Source organism: Myxocyprinus asiaticus, chromosome 6 (assembly GCF_019703515.2).
Source record: "Myxocyprinus asiaticus isolate MX2 ecotype Aquarium Trade chromosome 6, UBuf_Myxa_2, whole genome shotgun sequence".
In the NCBI taxonomy this organism is placed as follows: domain Eukaryota; kingdom Metazoa; phylum Chordata; class Actinopteri; order Cypriniformes; family Catostomidae; genus Myxocyprinus; species Myxocyprinus asiaticus.
Genome location: NC_059349.1, coordinates 28488951 through 28509161, shown reverse-complemented (window position 1 = coordinate 28509161; position 20211 = coordinate 28488951). Strand labels below are relative to the sequence as shown.

At 43.2% G+C, this 20211-nt stretch overlaps 1 protein-coding gene across 4 annotated transcripts in view; it reads right to left on the bottom strand.

The window, feature by feature from the left end:
- Window positions 1-3652: 3652 nt before the first annotated feature.
- Window positions 3653-20211, bottom strand: part of LOC127442364 (probable serine/threonine-protein kinase kinX) — a 37328-nt gene continuing 20769 nt past the window's right edge. For 3 of the 4 annotated variants that reach the window (XM_051700331.1, XM_051700329.1, XM_051700333.1), the window contains 6 exons: window positions 19796-19867; window positions 18370-18438; window positions 13998-15188; window positions 6202-6246; window positions 6005-6031; window positions 3653-5899 (listed from right to left, as the gene is read on the bottom strand). In XM_051700331.1, the coding sequence (XP_051556291.1) occupies window positions 5892-5899; window positions 6005-6031; window positions 6202-6246; window positions 13998-15188; window positions 18370-18438; window positions 19796-19867 (1412 nt within the window). In that variant the 3' untranslated portion in view covers window positions 3653-5891. The remainder of the gene's footprint in view (window positions 5900-6004; window positions 6032-6201; window positions 6247-13997; window positions 15189-18369; window positions 18439-19795; window positions 19868-20211) is intronic. The other variant, XM_051700330.1, reaches the window with a different exon arrangement.

Genomic DNA, 20211 nt, shown 5'->3' with positions numbered 1-20211 from the left:
ACTCAACTTCATGGGCATGGACGAACAGTGTGTCCTTACAAGACATATGTTTTACAGCAGGATGGTCTTCTTAAAATACATTCGCAAGGTTTTACAACCTAGACATAATGTCTCTCTCAAAACAAGTCCTTTCTGTCTAGAGTACTTGCTATTTTATTGGCCAAATATATATTTATGCCCCTCTTTTTAAGTACGGGCTCCCTGTCACTTTACACAACCGCCTGCATTCGGACCATTGTGTTCCCAAAGTTACAGGCACTTCATTATAAATAAATGTCCTTTCTGACTGGGTTCATCAAGGGGTTAATCCATACTATATGACCATAGTTCATATATATAGTCTGAGTGTTCCCCTCCTGGCTGACCATGAGGGTCATTCACATGCGGCATACTCATGTCAGTCGCCGTCCCGCGGGACCGTGGCGTCAGGTTTCCTCTCTGGAAGGTTATGTCGTGTAGTGCAGCATGATGGTACTCTGTTACCCATATGTGTCAGATTAGTGACGCAATGTCAAGTGTACTGAATCGTAAGGGAACGTCTCGGTTATGTACATAAACTTGGTTCCCTGAGACATTGTGTAAGCTGGCTGAACTACAAGACTCACGAGTTCTTTGAGTTGCGAGCGATGCGTTCTTTGTCCCTCAGTCAGAAAATTCGGAGGAATGGTGTTTGCGTGCCCGCTTTTATAGTAGACAGCTTCGCGCCTAAAAGGGCGAAAGGTTCTCTTGTTTATGCAATGATCAGTTTGAATGAAGATATCCCCATCCACATTTTTACTAGTTCCTTTTGTTGTTGGAGATGTTGTTGGCACTTGCAAGTTCCCGGTTATTTCTGGGGGGAATGACCCTAGCCCTCACCCTCCGATCCAACAGGTCCCAGATGTGCTCAATGGGATTGAGATCTGGGCTCTTTGCTGGCCATGGCAGAACACTGACATTCCTGTCTTGCAGGAAATCACACACAGAACGAGCAGTATGGCTGGTGGCATTGTAATGCTGGAGGGTCATGTCAGGATGAGCCTGCAGGAAGAGTACCACATGAGGGAGGAGGATGTCTTCCCTGTAATGCACAGCATTGAGATTTTCTGCAATGACAACAAGCTCAGTCCGATGATGCTGTGACACACTGCCCCAGACCATGACAGACTCCACCTCCAAATCGATCCCACTCCAGACAGAGTACAGGCCTCGGTGTAATGCTCATTCCTTCGACAATAAACGCGAGTCCGACCATCACCCCGCTGAGACAAAAACTTTTTACCAGTCCTGTCTGGTCCAGCAAAGGTGGGTTTGTGCCCATAGATGACATTGTTGCCGGTGATGTCTGGAAAGCACCTGCCTTACAACAGGCCTACAAGCCCTCAGTCCAGCCTTTCTCAGCTTATTGCAGACAGTCTGAGCACTGATGGAGGGATTGTGCATTCCTGGTGTAACTCGGGCAGTTGTTGTGGCCATCCTGTACCTGTCCCGCAGGTGTGATATTCAGATGTACCGATCCTGTGCAGGTGTTTTTACACGTGGTCTGCCACTGCGAGGACGATCAGCTGTCCTTCCTGTCTCCCTGTAATGTTGTCTTAGGTGTCTCACAATATGGACATTGCAATTTATTGCCCTGGCCACATCTGCAGTCCTCATGCCTCCATGCAGCATGCCTAAGGCACGTCCACGCAGATGAGCAGGGACCCTGGGCATCTTTTTTTTTTGGTGTTTTTCGGAGTCAGTAGAAAGGTCTCTTTAGTGTTTTTATAACTGTGACCTTAATTGCCTACCATCTGTAAGCTGTTAGTGTCTTAACGACCGTTCCACATGTACATGTTCATTAATTGTTTATGGTTCATTGAACAAGCATGGAAAACATTGTTTAAACCCTTTACAATAAAAATCTGTAAAGTTATTTGGATTTTTACAAAATTATCTTTAAAATACAGTGTCCTGAAAAAGGGACGTTTCTTTTTTTGCTGAGTTTAGTTACTAGTGATTATTTCTTAGATACTAGTACTTATTCACTAGGTACTAGCACTTATTATTTAGATACTAGGACTTATTTATTAGATACTAGTGCCTGTTTATTAGACACTAGTGTTTTTTCCTATTGTTACTAGTAAAATTTTGTATCTTACTAGTAACAATTGTTTTTTTAAACGTAAAATGCAATGACTAGTCAGAATGGTGACTGTAGAGTAGAATAAAACATTGTACAACTAAAATAAAAAATCTTACTAGTAACATTCAAAATAAGTACTAGTATCTATTGAATAAGTACTAGTATCTAATGAATACATACTAGTATCTGTTGAATACGTACTAGTGCCTAATGAATAAGTACTAGTGCCTAATGAATAAGTACTAGTATCTAAAGAATAACTACTAGTATCTAATGAATAAGTACTAGCATCTATTGAATAAGTACTAGTTCCTAATGAATAAGTACTTTTATCTAATGGAATAGATACTAGTCACTAAAAAATAAGTACTAGTAACATAAAAATATATACTAGTAAGTTTTAGAGAATAAATGTCAAAACAGCTTGCCATATAATAACATGCGCTTCTATGGTTTAGCACCTAGCCTACATTCTTCAAATACAGTGTTTGTTTGTTTTCTAAAGTTACTGATGCGCATCAGTATAAGCATCACGACCCTGACAGCCTAACCCTTTGAACTGGCCATAACTGACTGTGTATTCACCATTGAAATGTGAGATTTATTCATTAAACCGAGGTCACTCTACAGCATTTGCTTTCTGAGTTACAGCAACGGCACTGATAATGTAATTATTATTATTTTATTTTTTTATGACAACTGGTTTCAACACTTTTTTTTTGCTACATCTGAATTCCTACAGACATTTGATCTTACTGTACTATATATATGGTTTACAATAAAATACACTGTACATAATGATGTACTGTACTGTAAAAACTGACAGTATGTTGTACCATATCATTTACAATGCCTTTGGAAATATATGAGCAGATTACAGGACTAACATATTGCATAGTGCATTGTACATTATATTGTATTGATACACTAAAGAAATCGTACAGCATGTACAGAAATTGTCCAATTTTGGGGATTATTGTTACTATTGAAAGCATACAAGAGTAGCATGACAGATATGATAGTACAAAGATGATAGTAAATTATACTGTGGTGCGTGTAGGGGAATCAGATGTTGGTTGGCAGTACTGTATGCTTGTCAGTAAATGTGTGATTAATCTTTCAATATTTGTGCTGCTTTTTAGAGGGATCTGTTCTTGAATATTCTGATTTTGTTTCTGATGCTGTGGAACATACAACCCGACTGCAATGCTGAGGAAAGGCAACATCCAGAGTCATTGGTGTCCTAAAGCATGTGTTTGTAGTAGATGCCCTAAAACACATTTTCAGCAAGTTCTCATCTTCTACACTCTTTCTCTTTGATCTCTGTAGTAAAGTTTTTGCCTGGGTTCAGGGTCCAAGCCAGATCATTAAAACAACTATCAAATCACGCTTATATCTGAGCCTTCAATCTGCATTAAAGGGAAGTCCCTGTAATTTAGATAGGAACACAAGCAAAGAAAAAAGGTAGTTACCCTAAAATATTTATTTTATTATGTGGCTGATAATGGGACAGCTTGAAGAATAAAGAGAAAATAAGGAGAAAATAGGTGGTTTTGTTGTCCCCAACCTTTATTGCAGCACTCAAACAGAACATTTACAGTTGTTTGCAGATTTGTGAAGTCACCCAAAACTCCCTAAAATTGCAATATTTCAATAACTTAAAAACAAGTTAGCCTATACAGCAGGATTTCATGTAAACCTCTGAATAAAAAGCCTTGAGTAAAATTCTGTTTACTTGAACTACAATAAAAAATGACCTCTTTACAAATCGTTTTATTGCTGGTTGTAAGGTGTCTGTCCCTTGAAGTCCGGTCCTTACTAAGGCTGCTAAATCCAACCTTTACGTATGGCTTTGAGAGGTTAACACTTTTGTAAAATTAATTTAATTTGACTATAAACTGTCAAAACCTTAAAAAACAAAAAAAAAAAAAAAAAAAAAAAACAATTATGTAAAATTAATACCACTAAAAAAATTCACATTGACTTCAAAAATGTTAAGGGTTAAAAACACCCTGTAGTGTTGTAGAAAAGGAAACACTAAAAACTATATTGCAGCCACTTGTGGGTTGAGAAACCATTGTTTTGAAGAGATGTGCAGCATTTCCTAAAGCTTATCACATAAACAAAATTTATTCTGGCAGGCCCGCAAAACCACAGTGTACATATAACACCACAATGAGGAAAAAAAAAAATTAATCCACAGTGAAATAATTCAGGAGCCAGAATTGAGTTTCCTTCAAAAGATCCAACCTGTTTTCAATTTATAGCCATTTACTCTGTATCAAGGGTGAGAGCTACATTGTGTTGTAATAATCATGACAACAATGATGACAGAACCATTAATAGTAAATACAAACTAATTTGGTCTTGATAAGATATTACAATGACAAGATACCCTTAGTCATATTCCCTTTTGAATCCAGCCAACAAAAGGGTGTCTTTTCTGTTTGTGTCAATAGCAGTGCATGACATCAGACAAATTAATTAGCATGTACTGACTAATGATATCCCACAAAAAGCACAAGTCTATCCCTTGATATAAAAATAAAACATTTTGTAAAATAGGTTGCTTCATATTTGAAGCACTATTTATGTAAGCATTATTAAACAGTTATTACATTAGATGACACTTCTCAAACACTATTTCACTAAACTCAGGTTCCCTGCCACACAGGCATCATACAATACTGCACAGCAGCTGGAGTGTCTTACTGGAACAGAGAGCTTGTCAAATCATGAGCCTTCGAAGCGCTGACGTTTATTGTCTTGGCTTACCTTAGCTGTATTTCTAAGTCAAAGAGCAGAATCACATTCAAAAGTTCACATGATAGAACACAACTTACTGACAAAGGAAAAACTGTCAATAAAAAAAGACTAAATGGAGGGGAGTAAACCTATGATTTTGTATTTTAAAATCCTTTCCTGTATATGAAAAAATGCAAAAACAAGCTCTCTGCTCTCACCAAGCAAAACAAATAGTTACAGTATTGAGAACATTAACAGAGGTACTAAATTGTTGAAAGTAAGCTAAAAAAAAAAAAAAAAGCCACACAATTGAGGAAATAACATGACAATGTGGCACAAAAGATTGTTTCGCAATAAAGTTAAACATGAACATGCAATAAGACAAACACACAAAAAACATGCACATGCACACCCATTCACTCCACATACAGATCACATAATTATCTTGGTTAACCTGCCAGCATAAACTTGTCCTTGATATGCATCATTGGAAATATAGACTCAATACATATTGGTAGTACTAAACTTAAGGGTGAAATCATAGCGAAATATCAGTGCAGCTTTGCATAGTACCTTCACATTAAAGCAAAAAGTATGTTTTATATTATTCCGACAAATGATTTAAAAAGAGAGAGACACTGATTAATTACATGCTGAATAAAATATGAAGCTCTCAGAGCTACAAAGCAACAGGAAAGTGTACACATGATAGGAAACTAGAACCAAACTATCATCCATGATCATTCAAAAAAGGCTACTTCACATCTATGTACGAGGAAACAGAAAAAAGGGGAAAATCAAACAACCAAACAAAAGTTGACAAAACATTCCAAAAATTGTACTCCTACCCAAAAGACTGTGTGATCAGTAAACAAAAAAACAAAAATAAAAACAGGAAAAATTTGGAAAAATAAAAGGGTACAAGTTGCGTTCTCATTTTTTTAAACCCATGGTGGGAATTGGCAGTTGCTCACTTTCAGTGGAATGCCATGTGGTGCTGATCCTCTCTGTATCCTGCCCAGTGGACACACTGCCCAGTGTTTTATGTTTCTGTAACACAAAATTATAGATGCTGAATACACTTAAACTGCTGTAGGATTTTGGTTAGTTAAGTCACAATTATGACAAGAAATTTCAGTGCAAAACTTTGATTACCTGTGGGCTCTTCTTCAAATTGTTCCTCTGTTAATCAAGTAATTAAGAAAGAATGAAATAAAAATAGACAAACAGATCAATAAAAAGTTCTATACTCAATTTCACACAAAGTTAATTTCTTCACAGACTTGTCATTAATGAAAGTGATCTCCATTTTCTCTATCTTTTCTATAAACATACAAAATTGAAGAACCAACCTGCAATGTCCTCCTCAAACTGATCTTCCTCAGCTGCTACATCTTCTGAAACATTTTACAACAAAGCAAATATAATAAATAATTTTTCAAAGTCAGTACCTAATTGCACTGTACTAATTTACACTGGAGGACTGAAACAATAATTTCTCTTTTTATAATGTCATGTAAAATCTTTACTTCTACTGAAATAATATTTTCCAGAAGACAGTCCAATTTTAGCAAAAAAGGGACTGACAGAACTAGACATGTTGAACACCTTTTTCAAAAGTAGAAAACATCCGCTGACGTCCTCCCTTCAAATATTCAATCATGCATTGTACCATGTTTACTTGCACATACATATGACACTGTAGCTCGACTATGCAAAAACCCACTTTAGATCGATTATAACTGTGCATATAAACATAGACACAGACTAAGTGATTTACATGCACACCAATTTGCTATTTACTACCACAAATCAGATTATTCAAAAAATCCAACAATGAAGGAAAATGCAAAACTATAATAACCTTGCAGAGATGCACACATTTGAGCGCTCAGCCTTTCAAATTATACCCTTTTGACCACGAGCGCATACGAACGAGTTTGATGCATGCGCACTATGACTGCTTTGAAATACTCTTTTAGTACGGTCAGCTGCAGGTGCATATGTGCTGATGATGAGCACAGACGAGGACTTTCTGCGTGTTGAGAAAAACTGGGCCTCATGCAGACGGTCCGTGCAGACTGTGTTAATGACTAAATTTGCGTCATGCATACTGTGCGCGATCTGATCCGGAATGGATACCAAATTGTACTTTGGCCTTTACACTGATTATGCTTAGTAATCCGTCAACTTGTGTTGTCATGTAAACTAATTTAACTGATTCCTTTTATCAAAGTAAGGCCATAAACGGTTTAAGCATAAGCCGATTGCTACAGGTACTGTCGATTTTTGCCCATTAACCTGATTTCGTGTTGCATGTAAACACCTTTTACTGGCATTCTTACCGGCTTCTGATGATCTCCTCTGATGATTTCAGTTATCATGTAAATGTGGTTTTCAAATCAGTTTTTATTTTATATCGTTTTCAAATTTGCTATAAATTTCAGTTTAGTTTCAGTTAGTTTCATAAATGATTTTATTAGTTTTAGTTTAGTTTTTATTTTGTAAACACATTTCTATTTCTTTTTAATATATTTTAGTTTTAGTTTTAGTAATTATAGTTTTGAGAGTTAACAGAACACTTCCAGAGTGTAGACCAAAGCAAGACATTTGAAATTAAGTTTGGCAAACTTACACAATACACTTAAAGCAAAACGAAACAGTTGAATATTTGCACAGTTTACTTAGACTCAGCATACTTGTGCATAATAACAATAACCTAATGGTTTGAGATTCAACAAAGTCTCAAAGAACCAAAAAGTACAAAAGTTAAATGTATAATTTATATGTTTACATTTACTGCATACGATATGATGCGTGTCTTGTATAATCTTGAAATCCATGGTCGTCTGTTAAATATAGTATGTTATTCATTCAACCACGAAGCTAGAAGCCGCTGTAGCGCAGAAATGATCCAAATATGGACATGAAGAAAAAAGTGCATCACATCAGAGACCACATTATTCAGATCTATACGTATAAACTCTGTGTAAAGCAAAACAATTATGTTTAGTCTGATGAAAGGTATCATGAATATATAGATGATAATGAAAATGTATGGTATGTCAATATTTTCCAAACAATTGCTGGTATTTGTATAGGTTTATTGAACAGTTCAGGATCTGGCACTGGACTCAGGCTGCAAATTCTAGAAATATGATGCTTTCTGCTTGATTTTATGAATGGAATCCACATGAAATCAGTAAAAGAAGCTGTTATAACAACTCGATGGTGACTGAAATTAAGATATTTGCATTAGATTATGTGTAATTTGTAATGTTTAAATGGGCTAATGCTAACACGCTAGTGCCTTTGCCATAGTATTGCACCTGTTACCCCAGTATGCCAGCCTTTGCCACAGTAGGACCTGAAAATATTTATAGATGAAATTTCTCTGAAGTCACACCGCAGGAAAACGATAATTTATTTTTGAGAATTTTTATTTGATTTCAGTTAGTTTTTTTAATAACGTCATGGTTACTGGTGTAACCTCCGTTCCCTGATGGAGGGAACGAGACATTGGTGTCGATGTAGTGACACTAGGGGTCACTCTTGGGAGCCCGAGACACCTCTGGTCTTTGATAAAAGGCCAATGAAAATTGGCGAGTGGTATTTGCATGCCACTCCCCCGAACATACGGGTATAAAAGGAGCTGGTATGCAACCACTCATTCAGGTTTTACGCTGAGGAGCCGATATAAGGTCCGGCCATTTCAGTGGGTAGTTCAGCGTTGTGGCAGGAGGGACCAACGTCTCGTTCCCTCCATCAGGGAACGGAGGTTACACCAGCAACCATGACGTTCCCTGTCTGTCACTCACTCGACGTTGGTGTCGATGTAGTGACACTAGGGGTCCCTATACAAAACGCCACAAGGCTGAACTGTGTTATGTGAACTGGCGGTGTGTGGTGGGCAGACTTGCTGTGTGCCTCATAGCCAGCGCACCAGGTCGACACGTAACCTCCCCCAACACAGTTATGAGTGTCGAACGGCCCTTTTTGGGGACAAGTCGACTACCCAGAGATAGAGACAGGCTTAACGCAGTCGTGGCCTCTTTCCCCTTCTCTTTTTCCACTCCCTAAAAAAGAAGGGGGATTATCTGACTGGGCCGCCAGGTCTAGTCGGGGGGTGTCCCTTCCAAGGGGAGGACACCGCGGAGACCACACCTCGCCCCAAGAGAGGGGGGATATTTAAATGGAAGAATACATCACATGGTCTTTCCAACCATGTGGAGAGCCTTCAAGGTAGATCCTGCCCAATGGGGGAGGAGTTACTACAACATGGAGACTGAGGGGCTCTGCCCAAGGAAGACGCAGTTTGCCAGTAGGGGAACGAACTAGCGGAAGATATAGATCGCACGGGGTTAGCCTTACAGGGAACCGCCACATGCGGAGCACCTACCCCAGAACAGGGCTCTTAGTTAGCGCGTGTACTGGGCCGGCAGCGAGTCTCTCCGAAAACTCGACTGCCACAGGGCTCGGAGGAAGTCAACCAGGGAACAACTTTTGTGAACACTACTGGGAATTAACAGCGCACGTCGTCAGCTCAAAAAGGAGGTGGAAGGCGCTATGTGCAAGCGATACACCCGGCCGGCTATCCCGGGCTTATCCGCTTGTGTTGCGTGCCACTACCTGGGACGAAACCGGTTCCACCCGGAGGTTGTAGAACCTTGCAAAGGTGTTGGATGTTGCCCAGCCCGCTGCTCTACAAATGTCTGTTAGAGAGGCACCTCTGGCCAGGGCCCAAAAAGCCGCTATACCACGGGTAGAATGGGCTCGTAGCCCTACCGGGGGCGGCATGTTTTGGGCGAGATATGCCATAATTATGGCGTCAATGAGCCAGTGGGCGATCCTCTGCTTGGAGACAGCGCTTCCTTTCCGCTGTGCACCAAAGCAGACAAAGAGCTGCTCAGAGATTCTAAAGCTCTGCGTGCGATCCAAATAGATGCGTAAAGCGCGCACCGGACACAGCAACGACAGGGCTGGGTCTGCCTCCTCCTGGGGCAGCGCTTGCAGGTTCACCACCTGGTCCCTAAAAGGAGTGGTGGGAACCTTGGGCACATAGCCCGGTCGGGGGTCTCAGGATCACGTGAGAATAGCCCGGACCGAACTCCAGGCAAGTTTCGCTGACAGAGAATGCTTGCAGGTCACCTACCCTCTTGATGGAAGTGAGCGCAGTCTTCAAGGAGAGTGCCTTAAGCCCGGCTGACTGCAAGGCTCAAAGGGGGCTCTCTGTAGACCCTGAAAAACTACAGAGGTCCGATGAGGGAACAAGGCACGGCCTGGAGGGATTCAGCCTCCTGGCGCCTCTTAGGAACCTGATGATCAGATCACGCTTCCCTAAGGACTTACCGTCGACTGCGTCGTGGTGTGCTGCTATGGCAGCAACGTACACCTTCAAGGTGGAAGGGGACAGCCTCCCTTCCAACCTCTCTTGCAGGAAGGAAAGCACTGATCTGACTGCGCACCTCTGGGGGTCTTCCTGACGGGAAGAACACCACTTAGAGAACAGACGCCACTTAAAGGCATACAGGCGCCTCGTAGAGGGAGCCCTAGCCTGAGTGAACGTGTCTACCACCGCAGGTGGGAGACAGCTTAGGTCTTCCGCGTCCCATCCAGGGGCCAGACATGGAGATTCCAGAGGTCTGGGCGCGGGTGCCGGATGGTGCCCCTTCCCTGAGAAAGAAGGTCCTTCCTCAGGGGAATTTGCCCGGGGGGAGCTGTCACGAGGAGCATGAGGTCCGAGCACCACGTCTGGGCGGGCCAGTAGGGTGCTTACCAGGACGACCTTCTCCTCGTCCTCCCTGACCTTGCACAGGGTCTGTGCGAGCAGGCTCACTGGGGGAAAATGCATATTTGCGAATGCCAGGGGACCAGCTGTGTGCCAGCGCGTCTATGCCGAGGAAGGCCTCGGTGAGGGCGTACCAGAGCGGGCAGTGGGAGGATTCTTGGGAGGCGAACAGGTGCACCTGTGCCTGACCAAAATTGACTCCAAATCAGCTGGACCACCTGAAGGTGGAGTCTCCACTCTCCCTTGAGGGTAACCTGCTGTTATGGCGCGTCTGCCGAAGTGTTGAGGTTGCCCGGGATGTGAGTGGCTTGCAGCGACTTGGTGCTGCTAACTCCGTTGGAGGAGAAGGCGGGCGAGTTGTGACATACAGCGGGAGCGCAGACCGCCTTGGCGGTTGACATATGCTACCACTGCCGTGCTGTCTGTCCGAACTAGCACGTGCTTGCCCTGGATCAACGGCCGGAACCTCCGCAGGGCGAGCAGAATTGTCAGTAACTCGAGGCAGTTGATGTGCCAACGCAGCCGCGGACCCGTCTAGAGGCCGGCGGCTGCGTGCCTGCGCCCCAGCCCGTTTTGGAGGCGTCTGCCGTGACCACGACCCGCCTGGAGACCAGTTCTAGGGGAACACCTGCTCGTAAAAACGAGAGGTCGGTCCAAGGGCTGAAAAGACGGTGACAGACCGACGTAATGGCCACGCAGTGTGTCCCGTGGCGCCATGCCCGTCTCGGGACTCGAGTCTGGAGCCAGTGCTGAAGCGGCCTTATATGCATCAACCCGAGCGGGGTGGCCACCGCCGAGGATGCCATATGCCCCAGGAGCCTCTGAAAAAGTTTCAGTGGAACCGCTGTTTTCTGTTTGAACGCCTTCAAACAGGCCAGCACCGACTGGGCGTGCTCATTCATAAGGTGCGCCGTCAAGGAGACTGAGTCCAACTCCAAACCGAGAAAAGAGATGCTCTGAACCGGGAGGAGCTTGCTCTTTTCCCAGCTGACCCGAAGCCCTAGTCAGCTGAGGTGTGAGAGCACCAGGTCTCTGTGTGCGCATAACACGTCTCGAGAGTGAGCTAAGATTAGCCAGTCGTTGAGATAGTTGAGAATGCGAATGCCCACCTCCCTTAACGGGGCAAGGGCAGCCTCTGCGATCTTTGTAAAGACGCGAGGAGACAGGGACAGGCCGAAAGGGAGGACTTTGTACTGATACGCCTGACCCTCGAACGCGAACCGCAGGAAGGGTCTGTGTCGAGGAAGGATCGAGACGTGAAAGTACGCATCCTTCGGGTCTACCGCCGTGAACCAATCTTGATGCTGGACACTCGCTAGAATGCGTCTTTGCGTCAGCATCTTGAACGGGTGTCTGTGTAAAGCCCGGTTCAGTACTCGCAGGTCCAAGATTGGCCGCAACCCACCGCCTTTTTTCAGTACAATGAAGTAGGGGCTGTAAAACCCCTTCTTCATCTCGGCTGGAGGGACAGGTTCTATCGCGTCCTTCCGTAGGAGGGTAGCGATCTCCGTGCAAGGTAGCAGCATTTCCGTCTTTCACCAAGGTGAAGTGGACACCGCTGGACCTGGGCGGATGCCCGGCGAAGTGAATCGCGCAGCCGAGTCGGACGGTCCGGACCAGCCCTCGTGACGGACTGGAAAGTGCAAGCCATGCGTCCAAGTTCCGCGCAAGGGGGACCAAAGGGACAACGTCATCGGATGTACCGGCAGGTGGGGCCTCGCGGCGGGGCGGAGCTTGAGGTGCCACACCACATCGTGGCCGTGCTGAGTCCGAGGACATCAAAGCACTTACCTGGCTCCTTGTGACCACCCCCGGAACAGCCTGGGACGGGGGAGGAAGAGGCCTGTCCTCGTGACCCGTGGAGACTGTCACATCGGGGGCGGATTTGTGCCACAGCTGGGCGCTCAGGGCGGGAGACCACCGCTGGAGCGCCAACCTGCCAAATGGAGTGGTGGATGGTGGTCGTGATGCCAGCCGTACACACCGGATATGTGACCCAGGGAACAAGGAAACCACTCTTGCTGAGCTCTTGAGTACTGCAGCCACTTGGGCATGCAGCGCAATTAAATGCAAAAGGTAACAAAAAGACGAAGATCTGCTTACCAGCTCCAGAGCAGCGGGTTTCGTTGTCCCCGTCTCGCATGTCGTCATCTCCGCGTCAGCCTGTGACTGGGCGATCGACCCCAAAGGGAGGAGCCCAGCTGAGGCTTCCGACTGGACGAGCCTGCTCTCCGATGCTGCGCTCGAGAGCTCATCACTTTCGCGGGCTCCGATTAAGAGGTCGAACTCGCCGTGAGACGAGCCGGCGGACTCACCCGGAAGCCCGATCGGGGCAGATGAGCTGGGGAATGGGAGGTCCGCGGGGGGATACCCGGCGGAGGCGGTCCCATTGGGGTCCCCAAATCGCCCCCAGTGCTAGCCGCGCTGGCCTCAAACCCGTGGGTAAAAGGACCAAGGCGGGAGCCTCTGGGGTGGCTCGCTTTCTTACGAAGGCGAGCCGCGACCGCAACATTGCCATGGACATATTCTCGCAATGAGAACGTGACCATCCACGAACGCTGTCTCCACGTGAGCAGTGCCCAGACACGAAAGACAGTGATCGTGACCGTAAAAAGACGTGCGCTCTTTTAGAGAAATATATACTCTTTTAGAGGGGAAAAATGCTCTTTCAGAAAATATACTCTCTAGTTTTTCTGCCGAAGCGCCCAGGGGCATTCTCTGCAGTGCACCAGTGCAGAGGAGGGAGAAGCCGCTGAAATGCGCCGTCAGATCCAGCAGAGGTGAATGAACAGTAGCATTCAGCTCAGTGAGCATGACCGTTCGGCTCCGAAGAGAAAATCTGAATGAGTGGTTGCATACCAGCTCCTTTTATACCCATATGTTCGGGGGAGTGGCATGCAAATACCACTCGCCAATTTTCATTGGCCATTTATCAAAGACCAGAGGTGTCTCGGGCTCCCAAGAGTGACCCCTAGTGTCACTACATCGACACCAACGTCGAGTGAGTGACAGATAGGGAACTGCTGTTAGTTTTGTTTTAGTTTTTCGTTTACTTTTAAATATTTATTTTATTTCAGTTTACGAAAATGTTTTTTAATCAGTAATTTTCATTTTCGTTTCAGTTTACGAAAATAACCTTGCATCTCAGGTACGCTAAAAATCAAAGTACACCCGAGCCTTAAGTGCCTTCTTGTGTCCGTTCAGTATAACAGATAACATTAACATTCACATCATTGCTATTGCACTGTTAATGCACCACTTGAACGAAATAGACAATTTAGGCATTGTTTCCTGCTGCCATTTTTGGACCATATTTTCCTTTTGTATGATCTCCATCCGAGTGAATTAATAAACACGTACCCTCTTCTTCCATACTTTCTTCCTCAAGCTCTGGTTCCTCCACCGTGGAGTCTTGTACTTCCTCATGCTCCTGAACAGCCTCAGCTGCTTCTATTAGTTCCTCTTCTGTTACTGTTTCTTCAACAGGGGCTGACTCCTCATCTGTATCTTCAAGTGTTTCTTCCACTGGTTCTGACTCCTCGGCTTTTTCCTCCACTTGTTCAGCCTCCTCTACTGTTTCTTCTACTAGTACAGCCTCCTCCAGAGCTTCCTCTATTGCTTCTTCCACTGGTGCAGCTTCCTCAACAGCTTCTTCCACTGGTGCAGCTTCCTCAACAGCTTCTTCCACTGGTGCAGCTTCCTCAACAGCTTCTTCCACTGGTTCAGCTTCCTCTACTGCTTCTTCCACTGGTTCAGCTTCCTCTACTGCTTCTTCCACTGGTTCAGCTTCCTCTACTGCTTCTTCCACTGGTTCAGCTTCCTCTACTGCTTCTTCCACTGGTTCGGCATCCTCTACAGCTACTTCTACTGGTGCAGCTTCCTCTATAGCTTCTTCCACTTGTTCAGCTTCCTCTACAACTTCTTCTACAGGTTCAGCTTCCTCTACAGCTTCGTCCACTGGTGAAGCCTCTTCAACTACTTCTTCTACTGCTTCTTCCACTGATGCAACCTCCTCCACCACTTTCTCCACAGGTGAAGCCTCTTCTGCCAATTCCTCTACTGCTTCAGCTTCCTCTACTGCTTCTTCTACTGCTGCAGCTTCCTCTACTGCTTCTTCCTCTAGTACAGCTTCCTCTACTGCTTCTTCCTCTAATGCAGCTTCCTCTACTGCTTCTTCCTCTAATGCAGCTTCCTCTACTGCTTCTACTGACTCCACTTCCTCTGCAACAACTTCCTCTACAACTTCCTCGAGTGGTAATGATTCCTCAACTGGTTCTTCAACCATCTGTTCTGTTGGTGTAGCCTCTTCTATTGTCTCCTCAATAGCCTCTTCAAGAGCCTCTGCAGTGGAATCTTCCTCAACCTCTGGCTCTTCCTCCACAACTTCAGGTTCTTCCTCAGGAACTTCATGCTCCTCTTCAACCTCTGGTTCTTCCTCAGCTAGTTCATCTTCTGCTGCAACAAGCTCTTCCTCCACTGCCACAGGCTCTTCCTCCACTGTCACAGGCACTTCCTCCACTGTCACAGGCACTTCCTCCACAGTCTCTGGTTCTGCAAAGAGAAAAAAAAAGATGGTAAAGAAGTAAAATATGTTAAATGGAGTTGAGAGTACTACAATCTTCTTGGTAACTGAAAGCATTGTCAATTTAGCATATATTAATAAACCACATCATATTTAATAAATATGTAAGGGGTAGGGGATGTGTAGACGTTTGTGAATGACGCAGATACCACAGATTCTGTTTAGGTCTAGATATACTACTTTTTTTTTTTTTTAGAACCATCAATGAAATCTAATTTATGTGATCATAAAAACAGTATCTGAAAGAATTGTTATAGTATTACTTCTGAAAGCCAAAAAGTTGCAACAACACATTGTAATTTTATAGCTCTCACAAAAGCTATACCTGCTGGTAGAGTTGGGGTACTCAAGTTTGGACTCGGACTCAAGTCCAAGTCATGAGTCCAATTTTAATGGACTTGGACTTGTCATGGACTGCACTTTTACTCGTACTTGACTCGGACTTGAGCCTTTGGGACTTTTTCCGAGTCCATGACATTTGTTATGCAATGAAAAAAGAAACCAGAAATTAATGAACACATCTCTGTCTGCATGCAGCTGTATTATCCCCTGAAGTTGTAGACGTAGCCAGAGTTGTTTCGCTGTGTTTAAGCGAACACACGCACACACACATACACAACATCAACTACCGAGGTGGCTGGCACAACGAAAACATAAAGACGGGTATATATTAAAAGTAATAGAAACTAAACAAGGCAGTTTCACACAACATGGGACCTGACAACTGGTAAAACTGCATGTGGCATTTGTACAGCCAAGACGGTGCTCGCATTGCAGTTACATCATGGTGTGGCAGAATGATCCGCCCATCTGGATCGTCATCATCGCCCCGCCTCTTGGGGCCGCCCTTCAGCCAGGCTCACGACGGGAGTTGGGCGGAAGAGCGAGAAGAGGTGCATAATTAATAAGCCTCGTTTGGTCAGCGGTGAATGAAGCACACCTGATGGGGATAATGCTTCATCACCGCTGTCTTTAAAACGCAGAGCGCACCTCTTCTCGGGGAGCTGGCTTCAAATCTCCCATGTGTGCACACACTGGCATCCTCACACGCCCAGGACTAGAGCTGGGAGGGATCGGATGAGTGGACGCGCTGCCGGACCTGTTCTTCGGACCCCCGGACACCGTAATGAGTCACCAGGGGTGTACTGCTCATGTTGCTGCCGACGGGCTAGATGCTGGGCCACCTTCCCCTCATGCTTGCCGCGGGCCTGGGAAGATAGGCCACCAGTGACACCGCCGCCCCACGCACCGTGGACTTTGGAGGGGAGCGTGAGCGGCCGACTGACCCAGCCCATGCCTGGGCTATCCTGTGGACACTACCCTGCCCCTTTCACAGAGCCCCATTCACCGCGAGGATGCCAGATTCCCCCTTTATTATGAACACTGTTCCCCCTTGGACACTTTATTACCCCTTTTGGACATTTTTACGTTTATTATTGTTTCCAATAAATGCCTCTCCAAGGCCTGAAGCCACACCCACTGTGTCTGTCTTTTGCTCACCCTGCCACAGTGGTTAAAACTTAAAATCAAGAACTTCATTGCGTCAAGTCACCCACATCATGTCTCTCATGGTTTATTGAAATAAAAATGCATACAAATAATATTAATATTAAATATTAAGTCTTTTTGGGTGTAATGTATCTACAGAAGCCTACATGTGTAGTCTCTTGTGGTCTACACAGTGTTGTCAGCTTAAACTGGTCCATAATAGCTTGATGAATTAACTGTGTAACTTTTGAAATAGTCTGGGGGAAAGAAGCATTATTGCTAAAGCAGACAGTAACTCTAAACAGATAAACAGCACCTATTTATTATTGATTGACTATTTTCAAAGCATTGAAGAGCTGCTTAAAATACATTCTTTTACAGCATTTGTCCACCACTCACAACATTCAACCATGCACAATAAAATATTAGGATATTTTGGGCAGTGAAATATTTTATTTATAATTGAATTATATATATATATATATATATATATATATATATATATATATATATATATATATATATATATATATATATATATTTCCTTATAATAAACACTACCTTTCCCAAAATAACTAATCAATGGAGCAAGTAGGCTATTTTTTTCCATTAAGGGTTTTCTCCCCCCCCGGCTACTTCGGTCATATAGCATCCGTGTTATCTCACACAACTCATCAATAGTTGAACCTGATGTGAGTATGCAGCAGGATGCATCTCCAACTCACGCTGAAGGTGTCTGTGTTTCATGTCAATATCTCAGAATTTGCATCACGTTCGGGTTCAGTTTGGGTGAGTCGCTAAAATACGAGGCAAACCGCGTCCCACCTTGCACAGTTGTTGCCGTCAGCTAAAAGTAACATCTTCTGTAAGTGCGTGTTCAAAGTCATTTTGATATGTCGATGAAGAACATCTGGCTTTCAATGCGTTCATTTAGGTTTATTTATGAGTCGCAAACTCATTTGGTGACTTTATGTAGGCAATTCTATTCATTTGGCTATTGATATAGGAACTGTTTTCATTAAGTAAGTTTCTTTCATAATGTTTACCCATTTTACCGGTATAAACTTTCGCACCTGTGTCGTCCTAGGTACAGAGTATAACCGGTAACACCGTGTACCATAGCAAGACTATTATTTCTTTAGATGGGGATCATTTTAAATAAAACTAAATTAAATTCAATTGACAAATTGAAAATGAAGTAGAAATAAATAACAACAACTCTGGTTGTAATGACTAATGCAGCTTTCACTTTCTTTAGTCTATGTTTGAGTGAAGGGGAAAAAGCAACAAATAATTTAAATGTCAGCAGAACGCAGTAAGAATTGTGTTGAACACCTAAAGCATATGCTTTCATTCTGAAACCACTTTGAAGTTGTTCAGCAGGACACCAAACATAAAATATATATGGTGTTTTTGTTACATTTATACTGACAATCTGTTTTTTCAGTTGTGAAGTTTAAAATAATCTTAAAATATTGGTTGAGTTTACGGTTACAATTTTAATTCAGATTCATGAACGGATTCAACTCTGACTCGGCCTGTTATGGACTCGGTCTTGAGTCCGACTCGGCCCCTTTTGGACTCGGACTCAACTCGGACTCGATCGTTTAAGACACAGACTTGACTCGGACTCGACTAAGGTGGACTCGAACCAAACACTACCTGCTGGTGGCTGAGCTGCTTCCTCAACTTTAGTGGCTTGGATCTCTTCCTCCACAATAGGCTCTGTAGCTGATGAAAAAACAGAAGTAGTTTAAATGAAGATAACCAGCAAAATCGTATTTAATGCTTCAATTAATAATATCTCTCTATGCCCAACGCAGATAAAAGTATTTGTTGGCAGGCAATGCTTAGTTGACTATTAAACTTGTCTTTGTTCAAAAGGAAAGCAATTATTGTGCTTACAGATCCAGGGTCTTTATTTAATTGTTAAAAGATGCTTGTATAATCATGCTTTAGATATTAGGCTCACATGTTTGCTGATTCTTGCAGTTCAATACGGACGTTTATGTCAGGTTTACACAAGAATTTGGTGGTTATCATTGCCATCAAACAGGCAGAAACTGCTCATGTTCCCATTACTCAAATGTGTCTATATAGAGCACAGGTGTCTTATGGACGAACAGTGTTAATGTTTAATGATCTGCAAGATAAATCCAGTTTATTTTTTATCCAAGTCAATCAAATGTATTATTGCTCATATTAGGAATTTAGTATTGGCCCCTCATACAAACATGACTCCATTATTAAGTTTTTACAAGGCACAAAAGATAGAGCTCCTATTTTTTAGCGTTTTGCATACACTCACAGAGTACTTTATTAGGAACACTATGGTCCTAATAAAGTGCCCGACGTGGTCTTCTGCTGTTGTAGCCCATCTGCCTCAAGGTTTGAAGTGTTGTTCATTCTGAGATGCTGCTCTGCTCACAAAAATTGTAGAGAGGGATTATTGGAGTTATTGTAACCTTTCTGTCAGCTCGAACCAGTCTGGCCATTCTCCGTTGGCCTCTTTCATCAACAAGGCATTTCCGTCTGCAGAACTAATGCTTACTGGATATTTTTAGTTTTTGGCACCATTTTGAGTAAACTACAGAGACTGTTGTGCATGAAAATCCCAGGAGATTAGCAGGTACAGAAATACTCAAACCAGCCAATCTGTCACCAACTATCATGCCACGGTCGAAATCACTGAGATACAATTTTTTCCCCATTCTAATGGTTGATGTGAACAGTTACTGAAGCTCCTGACCCATATCTGAATAATTTTATGCACTGCAACCACACGATTGGATGATTAGATAACTGTATTAATAAATAGGTGGACAGGTGCTCAGTGAGTGTATACTGCAATATTGAATATAGGGGTAATTTGTAAATGCTTTTAGGTTTAACCAAAAAAATAAATAATAATAATTATAATAATTACAATTTTATTACAAATGGTCAAGTCTGAATACAAGGGTTTGAAAAAGTCTTAATTTATTGATGCAGACAACTATGCTTCCATTTCATTAAAATAAATGTCATAGTCCCTAATTTACAGTGTAATACTAGGTCTATGTGACAAAACTCTAAAATTCTACTTTACCTTCTTCTACACGTTCAGCAGGGGCCTCCTCAACTGATTCACTGGTCACAATGGTAGGCTTATCTTTCAATCCTGAGGATTTCACATGTGGATGTGCATACATGAGGCAGGTGTACAATACAGTTGCACAAAACAAGTACATGGCCCTTTTGAAGTGCATCATATTCATAGAATAATCTCTACACTCCCAAAAGTGGATTACCAAAATGAAAGAGCTTGTGACTTTTGGTTTGCTTTCGCACAAGATATTTTTTCTGTGCTTTGTTTTATAGACAGACAGCTATGTGTTTGAGAGTTGAAACAGACCAATAGGAAAAGAAGGTGAGGAAAAGTGATTAGGGATTAAGGACTTTTGCTATATCTTTTGTAGAGGAAAGATTGTGAAAGATATTGTGAAAAAAGTCAAATTTTCAAGC